At 33.5% G+C, this 19402-nt stretch overlaps 1 protein-coding gene across 26 annotated transcripts in view; it reads left to right on the top strand.

Annotated features, from left to right (window-relative positions):
- The window catches only part of LOC105831681, a 304195-nt gene that overhangs the window by 166699 nt on the left and 118094 nt on the right, over positions 1-19402 (top strand). For 25 of the 26 annotated variants that reach the window (XM_036292720.1, XM_036292717.1, XM_036292719.1 and 22 more), the window contains exons 4-8: positions 8983-9317; positions 16273-16299; positions 16988-17159; positions 17722-17920; positions 18818-19013. In XM_036292720.1, coding sequence (XP_036148613.1) covers positions 8983-9317; positions 16273-16299; positions 16988-17159; positions 17722-17920; positions 18818-19013 — 929 coding nt within the window. The remainder of the gene's footprint in view (positions 1-8982; positions 9318-16272; positions 16300-16987; positions 17160-17721; positions 17921-18817; positions 19014-19402) is intronic. The other variant, XM_036292708.1, reaches the window with a different exon arrangement.

Genomic DNA, 19402 nt, shown 5'->3' with positions numbered 1-19402 from the left:
TATCGAACCGCGTGCTTCGTTAAAGCTACATCGGATTCCCTTAATTGGTACCATTCGTAACTTCACGGCCTTTTCTCCTCGTTTCGCCGTATAATGTGGCTGTTATTGATGCCCTCGACAAATTCAGAGCGCTGTATTATATTTCAAATTGTATCTCTCTGCACTATGTAAAGAACAGTTTTGCTAAAGTATAAACAAATTTTGTGTTTTCTTGTTAAAAAATATCCCAGTTAAAATTTTTATGTTAAAATTTTACATATTTACTTGTTACTTTAACATATTGCTGTTGTATTAATTTAAGTAAAGTGTTAAATTATTAGAATAATTGAAAAAAAGTGTAAAAGTAACACAATGTGTACGTACTTTTAATTTTACACAATAAATATGTGCCTTATTATCAATGATAGAATTTATCTGTTAAAATTGACAGAAAAAAATGTTGAGTTTACTCTATAATCGGATTTTAACAAGGATTCTGGGAACTTCACTATCTATCCTGAGATGGCGCATATCTCGTGAAAAAGATTTACCTACTGGGTGAATAAAAGAAGCTCGCCAAGAACAGAGAACCAAGTACGATTGCGTTCATTAGTCGATTATACGATTAGTCCAATCATATACACACAAAATTTTATCGATGATCATGGAACAATCTGTATATGCAATTAAAAAAATTTTTTTCAGCATTTCTAAAATAATTATTATTTAACATATATGATATGTTAAATTAATATATACAACGCGTTAAAATAATATATGATCATGTTAAATAACATATATAATGTTATTGTGACACGATTATATGTTACATTAACATTGTTATAATGTTAAAGTAACATGTTACATGTGTTACTTTGACACAATTTTCTTATTAAATTGTTACATAAAAATTATGTCAAATTATAAAATTTACATTTATTTTTATGTTAAAATATAACATAATATTTATGTTGCTATTTAACGTGTGCTTAATATGTTTAATTAACAGAAAAATTTCTGTGGACCGTTTGGGACAGGCGACATTTGTTAAATTTAACACAAATTTTTTTATTATCTAAAAATTGAGCTAAGTTCAGATATAAAGATATTTTTTGTTGGACCATTAAAGTATGTAGGGACATTAAAGTATATAGGACATTCACGCTTGAACGTCGAAGCTATTTGCAGCACTGTTTATCGTGCTTCACCAACTTACACGTATAATTACTTTTGATAATAATGTGTTAAAAAATTCTAATTGTTAATTCTTTCAATGGTTCAACAGGATCTGATGTTTTCAGATCTGTATTTGAAGCTAAATTAATTAAAACTAATTTTTAGGTACCTTAACAAAACCGTTCTATTCATGTATTTTTCTATTTCTCTTCCATGTTTATTGAAGTGCTACAAGGTATTCATTTTAAATGAGTTCTTCGATATTTATTTATAAAAAGTAATTACGCCGTCGGACTGAAATAACGTATTGTATATACGATGAAAAATCAGATATGTCTGTTACATACAGTTATTCCAGTATTCACCTGGGAGAAGTGTTTATCCCGAAACTAGCGGACCCATTTACGTAACTATTGATTTATTTAAAACATAGTGTATAGCATCGTACAACAGAGAATAAACTCTACATCGGCCGCTTCAATTATCGCTCCCAGCTGTGTATTTTCTCCATTGGTATATCGATTTGATCTATTTTCGCACTCGGAGCACGCAGCACGGATAGAAACGGGGTCGTAGAACCCCAAGTATCCCACCGACAGTACAGCCATCGTCGTAAGGTCGTCGCTATAAGTTTGACCACGAGGATTTGCATTAATTATAACGACCATATATAAATTACATTCTTGTAAAAATTGGATACGAAGAAGAACAAAGAATTTAAAGATGAAATAGCTAGTACTTGGACAAGAGTAATTTTTAAAAAGGAGTTATAGGAGATTAAGATCAAAGAAATCCTGAATTATGAAGGAGTCTAAAAATAAATACACAAAAAAGGAGATTACTATCAAATTAAACTTAATATATTATGTTTAACGTGATTATTGTTCCTTCCATATAGTTTTGTATTATAATCAATAATATAAATTTTTTCTAAGAATGTGATTATCTTATTATTTTATTATTTAATGTTATATTAACATTAATGTTATATTTTATTAACAGTCATATTTTGAAAATATTGTTATTTTCTTTTGATGTTTCTTTTTCTCTTACAAAAACTACTTATGAAAATTAATATAAATAATGAAAAATTTCTTTATGTAAAGAGTTATGTCTAACATTAAATAATATTTTATTTTAATATTTACATTTCAAAAATAAAGACATCCTCAAAACGAGAATATTCTACTTTCCGTGTATAGCTAAGCTTCAATTAAGGGAAGCAATATCGGTCGATCAAATTGTTTTTTTTTCTCGGTCACTCGAAGGAAAAAGACCGCGTCGGATGAGCGCATAAAGGCGGCATAACCGGGACAACGATATTCCCATGTCTTAACTAGACTCATGGCTTTGTGAATTAATCGGCCCCGCGATCATCCATTAAATAATTCTCCGACATTCATCTTTAAGTTAGAGTAACTTTTAAAGATTCTTGTAATGACGTTTGACTTTTAGTGCTCTTTTGTTTCGTTAATAACATAATAATGAATTTTTATACTAAATGAGAATCTATAGATGTTTCATGACAAATAAAAATGATCTTCCAACATAGAATATAACGATTTTCAAATGTACACAGCAGATTATTGCTTGGGATATTTATTTTTACAATATTATTTTTTTTTCTTTACAGTCTCTTGCCCACAAATATAAAGCACTTCTACAAATTAACGTAAACATCTAGCTAACGAAAAATATATTAAGAAAGACAGCTTTAAAAAATAATATTTTTATAACAATTTCAATATTTTAATATTGTTTGTCCTCTCTTGGCTCTATTAGCACCTTCTCCAAGAAAATACAATAAATGGAGGATTCTACATTTTATATATATACACGAAGAGAATTTTCTTTTAAAATTTACCTTCAAAACCTGGTAACTGTGAGATAATGTGTGACCTAAAAAAATGTTACTATACTTTTTAGTAAAATTTACTATACTTTTAGTAAATTTTATTAAAAAGTATAGTAAAATTCCTCGAGGTCACACATTATCCCGCAATTACCAGATTTTGAGGGTAAATTTTAAGAGAAAATTCCCTCCGTGTATATCGCAAAGACTTGATCTTTTTTTCTCTATTACTTTGTTACCTCGCGCGGACCTTTGTGTTATCGAGAACGTTAGTTAGTCCGTGTGTGTGTGCGCCGTATGCAAGCGTTCGGGGAAATCAGGATGTCGCTGATACGCGGGAGAAGCGGCCAGACAGGTATCCCCGTATGTATTATACGTAACACGTATGTATACATATATGTATATACAATATATACGTACGTACGGAATCTTATCTGCGGCCGTGGATTATCGAATTTCCGAGCGTTAGATTAGATTTCTCGGCGACCACGCTCGGCGCGCGGCTGCGTACGTTTCTGAAAATAAACGCGTACGAGAGGAAGTACCGTCGCCGTCATCGTCGCCAGTACTCCTCGCGGCCTCGCGTATAACGCGTCGTCGCGCCTCCGACGATGCCGCGCACGTGTACATACATATAACATAGTACACGGGATGATCGGAGCGTGCGCGATCTCGGGGAGAGACAGCCTGTTAATTTATCGGAATTGTTTCGACGCGCGCGAAAGCAAGTCGATCGTGGATCAAATCTTCAACGGCGGATCCACCGAATCGGGAGGGGGGGGAGGGGTGATCTGTTCACTCAACGAGGAAAAAAATGCCGGCGGATTTCATTCTCGCTCTTAGCATTTTTTTCCCCCCTCCAAATTTCAACGTCGAACACCTACGCGATTAAATCCCGAGTTAAAATCTCCGCGGCTGTAGATTAGAGGAGGATTAAATTATCGGGGTACTCCCCCGACATTGGTGCTTCGAGAAAAATTCATTGCGATTCCGAAGGCGATTAGGAAGGGACGATAAGCGCCGGGAGCCGCGGAGGAGCAAAACACGCGGAAATTCAATTTTATTCGTTACAGGGATAGAACTGGTAAGAGTACTTCGTTCGATTTTCAGTTATGATGTAGAGACTATCTTTGTGAGACAGCTGCGTTATACCAGATGGGAGTTTTAAAAAATTAGATAGCGGTTATACTGTGGATAAGGGTCAATTTTTAACGAATGGATGTTGTAATTCTTTCTTTTTTTTTATAAAAATGAAAACGCTATCGCGTTTGAAAATTTATCGAGGAATTTTAGTATAAGAAGAATTTGCCAAATAATATTATAATCATAAAATTGACGAAATGTTTAATTTTGATAGTTATTTAGTTATTTTAACATAAAGAAATTATAAAATAGATTTTTTTTACTAGAAACTTAATGACACACACACACACGCGCGCGCGCGCGCGCTCTCTCTCACTCTCTCTCTCTCTCTCTTGCTTTGTATTTTCTATACAATACAGCAAATTCAAATTACTCTGTAAGTAGGCTAATCTAGGATTTGCTTTAGCCTTCTTATTGCAGAAGATTATATCAAATCCATTAATATTAGAAGTCCGATTAATATTAGAGTACTTAAATTATTATATAACAAGTAATAGAATAAATGTGAAATGTTATATTTTGTTTATTTGAAACCCATTATTATTTTTATAGGATCAGGATTGATGTATCAGCGTATTGTAAATATCACTGTATCAAATTTTAATAGAATCGAAGTACAAATAAAATTTGTTAATAGAAATGTGAGACTGTCAGTCAAAACGATAAAAAGAATAGCAATTTATTGTAGATAACACATGTCATTCTCTAGTTTTTCGCCTATATTTATTCGTTTACGTGACTTTTTTCAGTGATTTTCCGGAATATTTATGGATGATCAATTTTTGTTTGTGGTGTGCTATATTTTAAATTTACTTTAATTTTAAAAAAGCATCGGTCAAGTTGACAGATGACGTTTTGATAATCGTCGGACACGTGTTGCAACAGAGAGTGGATAATATTACATTGTTAAAATAGTTTGTTGAAGAAAATATTAATAAATATGTTCGATCAATTAATGTTTTTTGCAAATTGAAATAAAATTGGGAGAAATGTATACTTTTACCGAGTTTTATATTACGATTTAAAAAATCATCTATTAAAAACTGTTAAAAAGCTTTTCTCGTAAAATAACCGAAGAGCGAATTAGCGTTGACGTATCATAGCTGGTATTTTGTGATTAAAGTGATAACGTCAACAGTGATCTTTCGATAATCATCTTATAATACTGCGACACGGTTCAGTTTCGTGTCAGATACTTGTTAGGAATTTCAAAGTAGTTCTCTGGACTATAGTTTACCCACGTTGTACCAGTTATAAGTGTAGAGCCCCCGAGCATGAACTCCTTTATTGTAGAAACTGGCACAGCTTATTATTACAAAATACGCATACCGTCTTGCTGTAACCAGCAATCAATTTTCGTGCAACTTTTCATTTACTTCAATTTACTTATTAACGTTATTTTCAATTTATCAAGAAATTTATTTTATTGTCTTGTAGCTGCAATTCTGTTACAAGTTCCTGATAAACATCAAAAATATTATATTTATTAATTATATATATTAATATTTGTGGAAAATGTTGATTTTATGTGTATTTTTTAACTTTTAAAGTAATATTGTATAAACATTTTAAAGAGATTATTTGATACGTAATTTTTACGAAATGTTGCTAAAATGTTTGAAACGCATTATCTCCAATCATGATTAAAGTTTTGTTTATTGATTATATACAATGTGTGTTGATTGTACACAACGTTAAATATGATATATTTGAAAACAATACATATATTGAATATTGTTGTAATATGTAATATGATAATAATTTTACCTTTACTGAGTTCATATTATAAGCATAGAGAAAGAACAGTTAACTCTATAATTCTGAAATCAATAACTAACAAACAAAATAATAGTTATGCATACGATGCACTCTGTTAAATTAATAGTTTCAAATTTCACCTAATTTCAGTAATTATTTTGATTGATCATTTTGCTATTGCTTGTACTCGTTATACTATTAATTTAAATTATAATAATAAAATTGAATTTAATTAAAAAAATTTTAAATTCTACTCATATTTATTATTTACGTTAATATATAATCGTTGCTTTGAGCAATTTAATTGCTGAAATGGATTGGTTAAAAAATTATTTTTTTTAATTACATTTTTTGTATTATAATGATATGCATGTAGAAGTTAAAAATAATAAAATGTTATTTAAATCTAGAAATTGATTTAAATTTCAGTTTTTAGATATAATTTTTCAGAGTTTTTATATAAACCTCAGAATTCTTTAGAATTTTCATACAAACTTTAAAAAAAATTTTTTAGACTTTAATACAAATTGAAATAGTTTTTAGATGTATTGAGAAACTTTTCCTACTTGAATTTGTACGTGAATTTTGAAATATTCTATGATTTCTAAGATTTCTCGTTTTATAATTTTTGAAGAAAACTTAAAAAATTTGAAGAAAGATTTTTTTAAACCTTTATAAATTTAAAATATAAAAAATTCTTAGAAATCCAATTCATCTTTCTACGCAGAATATTGTACATTGTATTAAATTTTGGTTTTTGCTTATCAGTATACTATCTCGCTAGAAACATCGATTGAACGTAGCTTGCGGCGCGGCAGTAGCTTTGCGACAACGTAAGATTCGCCGGACGGCAACGATTTGACGTTCGCCCGGCACGGCCGCCGCGCAACGCGGCTGAAATTCGCAATGTCCGATCGTCCAGGCGAGGAATGGCGCTACCAGGATAGTTGAATCGGCCTCGTGGACCCGTCGGAATTCGAACCCCGTCATTAATTGGTGGACGACGCCGTTCCGGCTCCCCCCCCCCCTCCTCCGGTTACGCCATTCTGACAGGCTGACCCACTTTCCCGCGCGAGGATCCTCTTCCGCGCGCGGAATCCCACACGCTCGCGAACTTTCCTGCGTCGTTTAAGCCCCACGTGACCCGCCGCCGAAATTGATTGCGACCGAGGGGAAGAGCGCACGTTCATTTGACGAGAGCGACGTGGCCGCCCCGTGTTCGGCGACAAGTTTGTATTTAATCAAGTCGAGAGAACCGGACGTTGGGCAAACGAGGTAGCGTGACGCTTTTGCAATCCGAAGCGAACGGTCGTTGTCCGGGTGGTTCCGCGAGAGCTTGTCGCCGCGCGTCAAGCTTCTCCGGGAATTATCGTGAAAATGATCCGTGTACGTTGCTAAACACACACACACACACACACACACACACACACACTCTCTCTCTCTCTTTTCCTTTTCGCATGTATTTCACGAACAATCCGGAGAAACGTAAACGAGATGAAACCGAGCAAAAGCACGTTTTGATCGGGAGCAAAGAAAAAAAAAAAAAATAAACGTTGAATCTCGTGTGAGGTGTGTCTGTTCCGATTTCCTCATCGTATGCCGAATAAGCGCGGACGCATTATTATTTAACACGATCTATTATTACTAAATTGCGTTTTTTTCCCTCGTTACATCGATCGCGAAGAAGAATAAAGCGAGAGCATGTCCCCGCGTTGTAGGCACGCACGCACGCACGCACGCATGCACGTGTCACCCAATAACTATTTCCGGCCACTCTTCCGCGAACGCGTTATTCTCGGTATACTTTGTCGCGGGCCATTTTCTGCCAAATAGGTCGCTGGGCCGACAAACTATTTACTCCTCTCTAAATTGCAATTAGTGTATTTTTACTGATTTGCAATGGTTTACTTATAACTGTGATAATTAGCGAGTATCCATAGAATTTTAGTTATTTTTACGTCTGAATCAGTGTATAATTAGTGAAAGATCCGTGTATTTATGTCAAGTTATAAGTATTTATGAAAAGTTTTCGGGATAAATTGTCTAGTGTCTCTAATAATAAGTGGTTGCCGAATCCTGAGTACTTCCTATTTAGCAATTGATTTTGAATATGACTTTACAAAGAAATGGTCCTTGAAAATAAAATCCTAGAATATTGAACAGTATTTAAGAAACACTTTGTGTTTTGATTAAATATTATCAATGAACATGATACGCAATGAACGTTTATGAAAATCCGAGGTGTAACAGAGTTTTGAAATAAAGTATCTGCAGGAGACATAATGCCTTAATTCACTTTTGTTTTGAAAAACTTTGTTCAATAGGATTAAAAAGAAATAGCATCACATTGTGTAACAAGTTCGCAAAGTCGGATTTTTCGGCGCGAGTGCGAGTGGACGTACCAACCGAAGGCATTCATAAATAGCTTTTCAAGTCACTTTTCCAATATCATATTAACTCACTATATTTGCCGATTGGTATACAATCGTGCAAGACAACGTCAAATAGAATTAAGACTTTTGCACTTGATACGTTAAACGTTGAAATCTAGCCACTCTGGGAAAAATAAGTACGGTTATAACTCACGATTAAGTAATCAAATTATTTAGAATGTTTGTAACTCTAATTTTACATTTATGTTTTCAAATTAACCCTGTATTAACTAAAAATTGGATTTAGCTATTCCATTTATTTAAAAATCTTTGAAATAAATGGAATAGCTAAATCCAATTTTTAGTTAATACAAGATTAATTTGAAAAGATAAATGTGAAATTAGAGTTACGAACAATCTGAATAACTTGATTACTTAATCGTGGGCCCCAAAGTGGATTATAACCGTACTTATTTTTCCCAGAGCAGGTTTTAGATGCAAATTATATTCGTACCTCTGCGCAAATCTTCTGCCCTGATGTCTTTTACGACCAATCTTTATATAATATCGTTCTGTTTCCCGAGTACATCTTGACGAAAATTCTCATTCCAAAGTGAAAAAAAAATGTCCTATCATTTCTCGATTGTTGATAGCAGCCGTTCGATAACGATATCGTCAACAGGAAATCACGTATGATTACAGGCGGATCTATCAGGGGGGAGGTTGAACTTGGCTCGAACGAACTCACATCTGGCAGACGGTCTGGCGGCGGCATCGGTGGCGGAGGCGGCGGTGGCGTCTTGGGGGTTGGCGCCGGCGGTGGCGGCAGCGGCGGGGGTTCTGGAGGCCGCAGCTCCTCCGGGGGCCGCTCGAGAGACGAGCCGAGGAGGCACACCCTCGGCGGCGATCACCAACCCTCCCTACATCATCAACAGTTCAACGCGGCGCAGCAGCTGCACCCCCTGCATCCGCATCATTTGCCGCCACACGGCCAGTACGGCACCCCGCCCTCGCGGCACACCACCATGGATCTCGAGGTGAATCTTTGCTCGCGCAACATGTAAATACCACACATACTTATTGTTTGGGATGATCTTTTTTCTCTCTCTCAAGTCACGATTTCACCCCCCATAATTTTTAACATGTCCCTCTATCGACATTCACTTTGTCATCGCATCTCAGTTAATATCCCCGTTCAAAGTATCGAGAGCCTGCTGTGCCTCCGAAAACTGTAACGAGCAGAGCTCTATATATTAACTTTCTTTCCCTTCTCTCTTCTTTAATTATGGTATGTGTTTTCCATTTTCGCGTGATTTTTGAATGAATTTGTGAATTTACAATCTTTTTGTTTTTCTACACTTTTAAGATTAAGCTTTACATTTTATATTTACAATATACTTCTCCATAATTTATGGATCGAATAATTCATCTTTGTTCGACTTTTATATGTAATGTTAATTACTATTCGACACGCGCCTTCCCTTCTCCCCCAGATACACTTATACATTTGTTTTACGTATTGATTAAGAAAAATCTTCATCAGTCTGTCCGAAAAGATTTTTATATCATATAAGGTAAAATTTTTCTCTGTTTAGTATTCTGTTTATCATGACGAAGTTTCCTTCAATATGACTTTCCCTTTTTCCCTTTTTTGTGTCGAAATGATTCAACTTTGTGACAAGTGACTGAACGGTTTTCTTACTATATGGAATAATCCTTATTATAAATTTATTTATTCGATTCTACGTAAATAAATAACTCACAATACAATTTTTAAGCCCTTCTTACATGAGTATGAAATTAAAAAGAAAATAGAACTCTCTTTTTTTCTTATTATAGTATTGATTATTTATTATATATTTGAGAGTCCTAACTACATTAAATTAATTTTTTGTCAAATAAAGGATATTTTGAAAGGACGAAGGATAATGGACTGATTTGTATCTAAGATGTAACATAATTATACATGTATTTTATGCTTTTTGGATCGCTGAATATACGATGGTTGCATTTTTATTCATCTATCTTATCTAATTTGTGATAAAAATTTGTCTTAAAGAGATTGAAATAAGTCACTGTTTAATTACTTGTAATATATATACACCATGTATATGATATAGTTTTATAATATTTTATAAAATTTTTTATTTTCAATAAACTATTAAAAGTGGCTTATTTCAATCCCTTTAACACGCATTTTAACTGCTTTCTCACGAGTTTAGATAGCTAAAAATATTACCAATATTTTCAGCAATAAGAAAAACCTGTGTTATACTTTTCAAATACAAATCAATGCATTATCATTTATACTTTAAATCACTCACAGTTAAATAACGTATATTACCATTAATTACAAATTAAAATAAAATTTATTACAGATTTACAACTACATAAATCATTTAATATTTCAAGCTTGTAGTGTTCCGTTTGTCCACTATTTAATCTTAAATTTTATTAGAAGTTAGAAAAATAATTGGAAGAAACGTTTCATTTGTCATCCACTCCTCTCATATGTCCGACAAATCAAGACGCGTGGCACGTGTAAAAATGATCCTCGAATGCATGGACATTATCAACGGCACTTCAATTTCGCTGGCGTGTTTCTACGTGCCGCTGTAATTTACAATCGTCCACGTGTGCGACCGAGTGTGCTGGCATGAGTGTGTTGCACTCTTTTAAGAAACGATACACCGGAACGGAAAAATGGAAGCCCCGCTTATGTCGTTTGACGAAGTAAATTTCGCGTTCGTCGGATTTTACCTCGCAAATGTGAAATGCCCTCACCGGCGTACTATTTACGCTCAGACATTTCGATAATCTCGATAAACGCGAGTGGTTTCCCCATAGTTTCCCGGGATAATGGCAAACGTTCAGTTACCCGAGTGTACATACGGTGACGTGCGTCGTTCGCGCAACGAGGTAGAAAATCGTTTTCGCATCGAAGCGAAACCGTGCGGGAGCGCGCATTTTTCATTTTCAGAATGTTTCATTCAAGACAACCGCACGAGGTCTACTCGATGCATCACTATCGTACCGAGGGTCACCGTTTATTTATGGCGCACGTGAATGCATACACGTCTTTTGCTTTTCTCATCTCGAGACCTCCTTTCGCCCGAATTTTCCTCTCTTCCTTCAACCCGTCAGAGAAAAGTACGTATATTGTTTGCTTTGGGAGCATCCGTCTTATAAGTTATACAAGGTTCGCGTTTTTGCGCGATCAAGCGTAAACTGAAGAAATCGCATTGTAAAACGGGGTAAAATTGATTTTGCTTTTCGCATAGCGGTATAAACCAAATTTTTCTCGTAGAGATTTCTGGTACACGATAGATTCCAAAATATACACTCGGGAAGAAAGACATAATGTACAAGGAAAATTATAGATATTGTCTCATATCTTGTCGCATATATAGGAATAAATCTTTCTTAAAGAATTTGATTATTTAAGAAATTTTGTATAATTTTATCAAGAAAAATTTATTCAATAATTTTCACGAGTTCACGATTCAATAATTTTAGAAAAAGCAAATATTAAATAGAAAATAAAAATGTGTTTAAAGTAAGAATTATGAAATTTTTTAATACTATAAAAACAATTATAAAGATATTTTGTTGAAATGGTGAAATTTAAGAGTAATAAATTCTGCAAAGATTTTATATTCTTGCTTATATGTGAGACAGTGATTGTTGATTTGATACTCTTTTTTTCTGTGTGACGGCAACTATATAAATGATTAGAGAATTTATGTTGCTTTAATTTAATTATGGAAAATTTAATTACATAATAATTTTACATACAAAATTTAATTGTTATTTGTATAATGGCCACTGCTATGTCTTTTCTCTAATTGTGAGAGTATGAATATTATTCTTATCGCGTAATATACTCCGTAAATTGCGGTGTTATGCATAATTAAAGTTTTCATAATTGATGAACGGAGGAAACTTGTGACGTAATTAAGCTCTTATGACGTTATTGCAAAACTTTCGCGAGACGCGTTCATATTATGCACTATAATATTATTATAAATCTAATAATAGATAAAAGATTACCGTTTGCCCGCTGCAATATTCTCATGTATTAATTATTGGGAAATGTTGTTAGTGAAATATAATTCGTGCACGTGCGGCACGATATTCGACGAAATTGTTTATAGCGCATGTTAATAATATTTAACGAATGGGACTTAATATTGCCACAAAACTTTACTTAATGAAAAATAGTGCACGCGTATTACGTTACAGTACGACCTATTTTAATATCGACGCTAACGTGCCGTTTTACACGACCGAGTTTAAAAAAAAAAAAAACCTTTTTTCAAATCATCGCACATTAACTGTAGATACGAGCGAAATATTATTGCAATACCTACGGGTTATTACTTTAGAGAGGGTACCGAGCGGTCAAGAACCGCCGGTAACGAGAGGAAGCGGTTAATTAATTACCATCCACCTACGACGTCGTTTCTTGCGCTCGTCGTTTCCGATAATTGAAGGGTACCGACACATCGAACATAAACGTGTCTACATAGATAGAACTCCCCGTCCCCTCAGCGTCCCAGATTTCTGTCTCATTTTTCTCTGCACTTTAATTAGGGTGTTTAAACTTTTAACGATAATCGCTTAATAACTGCGGAGTAATGTTCTGAGCTTTGCGTTTTAAAAACGTTCAAACACACGAGTAGCCATTACTTATTATAACAATGAATTTTACATGAGTTTAAAATATTTATTTGAAAAAATATTCAATACAAGAGACTGACAGTAGGTTTGTCTAAATAGAAATATTATATTATACACATTATAATATCCTTCTGTTTTCTCTTTAGATTTAATTATGAAATATCCACAATTTCAAACTGGATATCACATTATTATAATGTTATTATACGTTTATATGTTTATAAATTTGGAAAAATTTGCGATTTTCTTGCATTTTACGAAGAATTAAGGTAAAAAAGGTCTTTAATAAATTTTGGAAGAAGAAGTTGTGCAAATCGAGATTATAACAAAATGTTTTTCTTTTTTTTTTTATAAACTTTATTTATTTCGGAATTAAATATTTTGTAAAAATAAATTTTTATTAAAAAATTTTGATATAATTGCGACTCCTTGTATCTATTTTTTAAACGCTATTTTAAAGTTTTGAAAGGCTACTAATAAAATTTTTCATTAACTTTGTCTGATGATTTTTTACAGTGTTTTAAAATAAAACAAAAGCATTAAAAAAAATTTTTAATTTTATGTAATTTAGGATCAAAATATTATACAATTAAAACTAAAAAACAAATTATACAAATTAAATAAATTTGGCTCGATGTATTGACTTGTATTTTTGTATTGGTTTGCATATACCGAACTCTTTATAATTTGTGTTTTGTTTGCTAAAAAAACAAGTTTACTGTTTTTATTTTTTAATGTCGAGAATAATGCAAATTTATTGAAGCTAAAAATTTACGTACATTCTGTTTGAATTTCTGTCTACTATAGAAGGTCTATTTTTCGCATTAATCCCAATTGGCAATTTAGATATTGTCTTCACATTTTAAACCACGGGTCGAAGATTTGAGCATCGTGTCGGGCGGATGTCGCACGATCGATTAGCTCCTGGCACGTGGTTATCGAGCATCCTCGGGGTGTCTCTCTGCGGTTTGTAGGGGATAATCGAACTCGGAGCGCAGGTGGTGCACATTTGAGATAGCGGGTGCGAGCGTTACATCATCGTGTTCACCGGCTCTACCATTAATTGACGACCCGCTCGGCTCACAACACGTTCGGCATGATGCTACGTGCTTGCGTGGAAAACAAGATTGCGCCTCGAAAATCATAAAATTCCGCTGCTCAAAAAGGATCGCTTTTCCGGATATTGCCGAGTATTAATCGTATTAAACCGCGCGATCCAATTAACGTTAACTGAGTTTATTTACATTTAGAAAGCAAATATATAGGTCCAATAATTATTTGTCAGCTTCAATTGGCAAAACAAATTAAGTATTAAATAGTTTAACGTTATTGCATTGAAATCTTGAAATATTATTATACAAATGAAAATCTGTGACAGACAAGTTTCCACATTACTAATTGTAAGAAGAAAATTGATTTAATTACTTAAAAAAAGGAATCTGATTGCATAATTACAAATCTGATAAATTTAACAAGAAAGATAAAAATATTTATTGTAAAATCTATCAAACATTGTAATAAACATTAAAAATTTAATCACGATAACCAACCGGAATTTTGATTAGTAATATATTTTGTATATGCTTATTGTTGATATAATCAAAATATATGTTTCTTTTATATAAATTCTTTTATATAAATAATTCTGAAATGTTTAACATGTAGTGTATTTTTGAAAAACGTACATATTACATATAATCGCGTTATCCGTGAGATAATTGTTCGTCAATAACGTTGTGCACCTAATGTGAATCTATGTGTTAAAAATGCAAGTCAAAGAGCCAGTAATCTTACGTCCGTGATAAAAGCAAGCACAAGCTCAGCAATCTCGCTTTTTTCCCCTCCATGTTACATACATATATACATATACATATTACATACATACATATACATATAAATACATACACACACACACACACATATATATCCCCCTATTTAACTCGTCCCGCACAATAACCCTAACCCTCCGTTACAGTTATGCATTCATGTGTAACAGGTACTCGGTTTTCCTTCTTCTCTCTTTTTTTTCTCTTTCTTTATTTCTTTTATTTTTTTTTCCTATCTTTTAATCTTATCTGAACGCGTTGCCAACATCGTTGCAGGCATTTAACACGTATTCCATTCGGAAACGTAAGTTGCGTATGTAAATGTTGCATATCATAAGCGTCAGCCCCCCCGTTACTTTTTACTACAAATGTCGCTACATGCGTAACAAATTAATGTGTCGGAAATAAGGAGTACCTCTGCGTAATCACATTTCTTTTCGCGTATGCGCCGTGTACATGTTTTTACGAAATGCCCAGGGAGTATAACGGAAACTCCGTACAGAGAGCAGGATGTAATTCAAACCCGCTGTGAATATTTATTTTCAAATGCAGCTGCTATTAATTACCCTCGTACGTAGAATCTAATGAAATGACGCGGAAAGTCAGCGTTTCCAATATGTTCATATATGTATATTGTATTTACACATTTCATTTTGTATTTATATGTTATTTTTAATAATTATACCTATTTGACTATACACACACATTTATCGCATCTTGTTAAATACAGAAAAAATATGGTAAACAAAGGCACTTCATATTTCCACATAGGATGCCTAGCTCGAATTAATTAAATAAGAACTCGTAATTTATTTCATTTATTATATAAAATTCTACTTTAAATAGAATCTTTCAATTCTTTTTTTTAAAAGCTCTGGTTAAATAGAGTTTTCGAAAAGAAAAGAAAATAAATTATAAGTGGATCTTATTTGGGCCGGGTATTTCATGTCTGGTTTCATAAATGTATGTACCCTCCCTTACCTATTACCGCAACAAATACTACGTAATTACGCATCCCGTAAACCACCGTGTACAAGCCACGAGGAGAGAGGAAATTGACATTTTAGGACACGACAATTACCGGTTTACGAAGCGTGATGACGTTTCGGTAGAACTAACAGTTTGATCATCGCGATCACGTTTCGGCGTGCACGCCTCGAAAAATCGAAAAACAGTTCGCAGAACGTGTCCCTATTACGAGCAGGAAGCCGCTGCCTATGTACCACCAGTACCTGCGGCCGCAATTTACACTGGAGTTACACGACCGACTTGTCAACCCGATGAGCAGCGTTAGCGATCGACTTCTCCCCTCTTCGAAACGATTGTTTCCGGTCGATTGTCGATTTTTTCACCTACCCCCCCTCCCTCCCTCTTTTTTGCTCTCTTCTCTCATTTTCCCCTTTTCCACTTCGCAAGATATTATGCAAGTCTAACTGGTTTTTATTTTGTGTGTGTGTTTCCGTGTTACCTGCCGTGCCGCCGACAGATGGGGACCAAGTCTCGCCAGAGAAAGGTAATTTTTGAATTTTTTTCGCTTTTCACGCAAGATTGCCTGCGGAATTAATTTTTTTCCCACGTTTGTTTTTTTTTCAACGTGCATGTCGTGCATGTGCTAATATGATACGTTTTTTTCTCTCCCTCTCTAACAATAAGTGGCATCTAATCCTCGATCTCGTCGTCTAATTGCTCGCTCGAGAAATGTCATTGTGAATGTATTCACAGCGGCAGGTAATAATAAAATTCTGAGTGGATACAACCGAGTTACCACCGTGAGGCAGATTTCGATCTTTTTTAAACGCCCGAGACAACTCTCATTCCACATACAATCGATTATTTAAATGCGCTACGCTTTTACAGTAGGCAATCGTATTAACTCTCGCGTGTCTTTGCAATATCTGTTGCGATGTTGAACATGTTAATTAAGATCCTTTTTACATACGTAGCTCACGCAACGCTCACAACTTTATTATGCCATTATCGATTGGCAGATGAATACGTAGGAATTTTAATCAGATCCGATAATGCTGTTTTTATTGGAATATAATTAGATACGCACGGGTCTCACATAATTAAGTGATTCGTTTGGATCCCTCACGAATAAGCCACTGATAAGCGTGATTCACGAGTCACAATAAGAGGATCGTAAACGAACTCGGGAATTGTAAATGAGCTGAAGCCTTATCGAGTTTGCGTGCTTTCAGTCGCCTCTGCCGCGTGGCTATCCGCCCCCGTCTTCGACGATGCTTTTCGATGACGACCCGGGCATCATGTCCGAGGTGGAGACCTCCAGCACGGGATTTCGGCGAGGGGGCAAGCAAAGGAGCAGCCTGCCCGTCGTACGAACGCCCAGCAAAACTTTGGAGCGACCACTAGGTAATTCACATATATACAAATACGCAGATAAATAAATAAAAAAAAAAAAAATACTTGGTTTAAAAGTTAACACTTAATTGATTAGTGAGATTATTAATATATTAAATATATATTATTTTGTTATCTTTCTTTTAATACTTAAAGTTTTGCTGCAGGTAATAGATTGAGAAAATATTGATACATAATAAAATTCGTAGAATGAAATATTAATTTAATTTTTATTTAGTGTTTATATATATATATATATATATATATATAATTATTATTGACATTACATAAAATTATGGTTAACGTAAAGGCACATAATATATTAAATACTGTTGATACAAGCTGGATATTCGCGTGTGTACTATAATTTATTATTGAAAATTACAATTTTGTAATTTTTAAAATTTCGAAAAATCTCTGTCATATATATAGAGTATTATAATATAATAATATTTAAAAGTATAAAAATTAGTTTTAATTACAATGGTTTTATTAAGATATTACTGAATCGTCTTTACATATTGATATATTTTGTTGTTGATTGTACTGACAAACACATTTCTGTATCTTCTAGGGCTGGTGTTCCTGCAGTACAGGAACGAGACGAAGAGAGCATTGCTACCGAACGAAATTACCAGTATAGACACCGTCAAGGCTCTCTTCGTCAGAAGCTTTCCAAAACAACTTACTATGGAATACCTAGATAGTCCTCATGTAAAAGTTTACATACACGACAGCAACAAAGACATGTTTTACGAACTCGAAGATCTAAGGTAACATTCTTATACTATTATATCTCTTATAATAAGACTTTCCACTTTTTATTTTTAGGTAGTTAAATTTAATAATAATATCCAACGTTTCTGTTAAAGTACACTTGCTAAATACATTTTGCTTTTCAAACAATAATTTTAATTACAATTACAACGAAATCTGTTATATAAATATTAAATATTATCATATTATCACTTAAGGAGGTGCTCTAATATTTTTACATGTGTAAGAAATTAATCAAAGTTTAAGAAAAGGTTTATAATTAATATATACAGACATTCTTACATTTTTTCAAATTTTTTAATGGTGTAGTTTTTCATTAAATACAGTATTGATTTTTGTGAAAAGTTTTAAATTATATAATTGCAAACAGAATATAAGAATTTTGAAGAATTATATTCACAATAAAGAATGGAGTTGATATGATAAACAGCATTTTGAATAAAAAAAATTTTATTATATCATCGTCATATATAAGTTTGAAATATTCATGATATACAATCATTAATTCTTTTTCAAGAAGATCATATTAGCGAATATGTGGTAACTTTGCATGTTACTGCATTTAAATTATTATTATTATGAACAATTCTTTTTTAATTTCTTCCACATTAATATTTATTAAAATTATAAAGAAAATACTTTTAAATAATAAATTACCATTTTTATTGCTTAATATTTGTTTATTATTTTGACGATGGTAGAAACTTCTTTGTAACAAATATACATGAGCGAAGAGTCATATGACTTCCTCTCACTTTTCGAAGTTGGAGAATTCTCCTTAATTAAAATTTATTTAATTTTTATTATAATTATTCGTTTCAACAATGACGGATTACAATAAATAACCATTTATCACTGCAGCATTATGTAAAGGTGATTGCTTCGGTTTTTAGATCACACCTGAGAGATATCAGGGATCGCAGTGTCCTGAGACTTTTCGAGAGTGCTGACGGGGTGACGGGGATGCCAGGGCCCATGGGAGTGCCGGGAGGCGGCGGCGGTCTGCCTCCCCATTGGGAAGACCAAAGCTACTTTAGCGAACCAGAATTCGACAGCGAATATCAGCATCAGCACATTCACAAGAGCAAGGTAAGTGTATGTTAACAAGACCCCGTCTTTAGTTCGTCGCTTTCGTCCTCTTTTGAAGACAAGATCAGTATTTTCTTAGTCTTTTATATGATTTGACACGCGTTATTATGTAATATTACAGAGGATATTTTCTTCATCCCGCTGTGCGAAATATAATTACGAAATTATCCGACAATTTCATATATTTTTGATATGTTACTAGCTCGTTACATATTTATAGGAATTTGCAGCAAGATATTCTTTGTTAATTGAATACGTGGATAATGGTATCTCAGAGGGAAAATTTCTAAAGTATTTACTTGATTCAGAGAGACAATTTCTTTCATTTAATTTTGCATATTATATCTAGAGTAAAATTAATATAAAGGTAGAATATTCTTCTTTACTTG

The sequence above is a fragment of the Monomorium pharaonis genome, chromosome 10 (genome assembly GCF_013373865.1).
Source record: "Monomorium pharaonis isolate MP-MQ-018 chromosome 10, ASM1337386v2, whole genome shotgun sequence".
NCBI classification, from domain to species: domain Eukaryota; kingdom Metazoa; phylum Arthropoda; class Insecta; order Hymenoptera; family Formicidae; genus Monomorium; species Monomorium pharaonis.
This window is presented reverse-complemented; position numbering and strand designations above follow the sequence as displayed.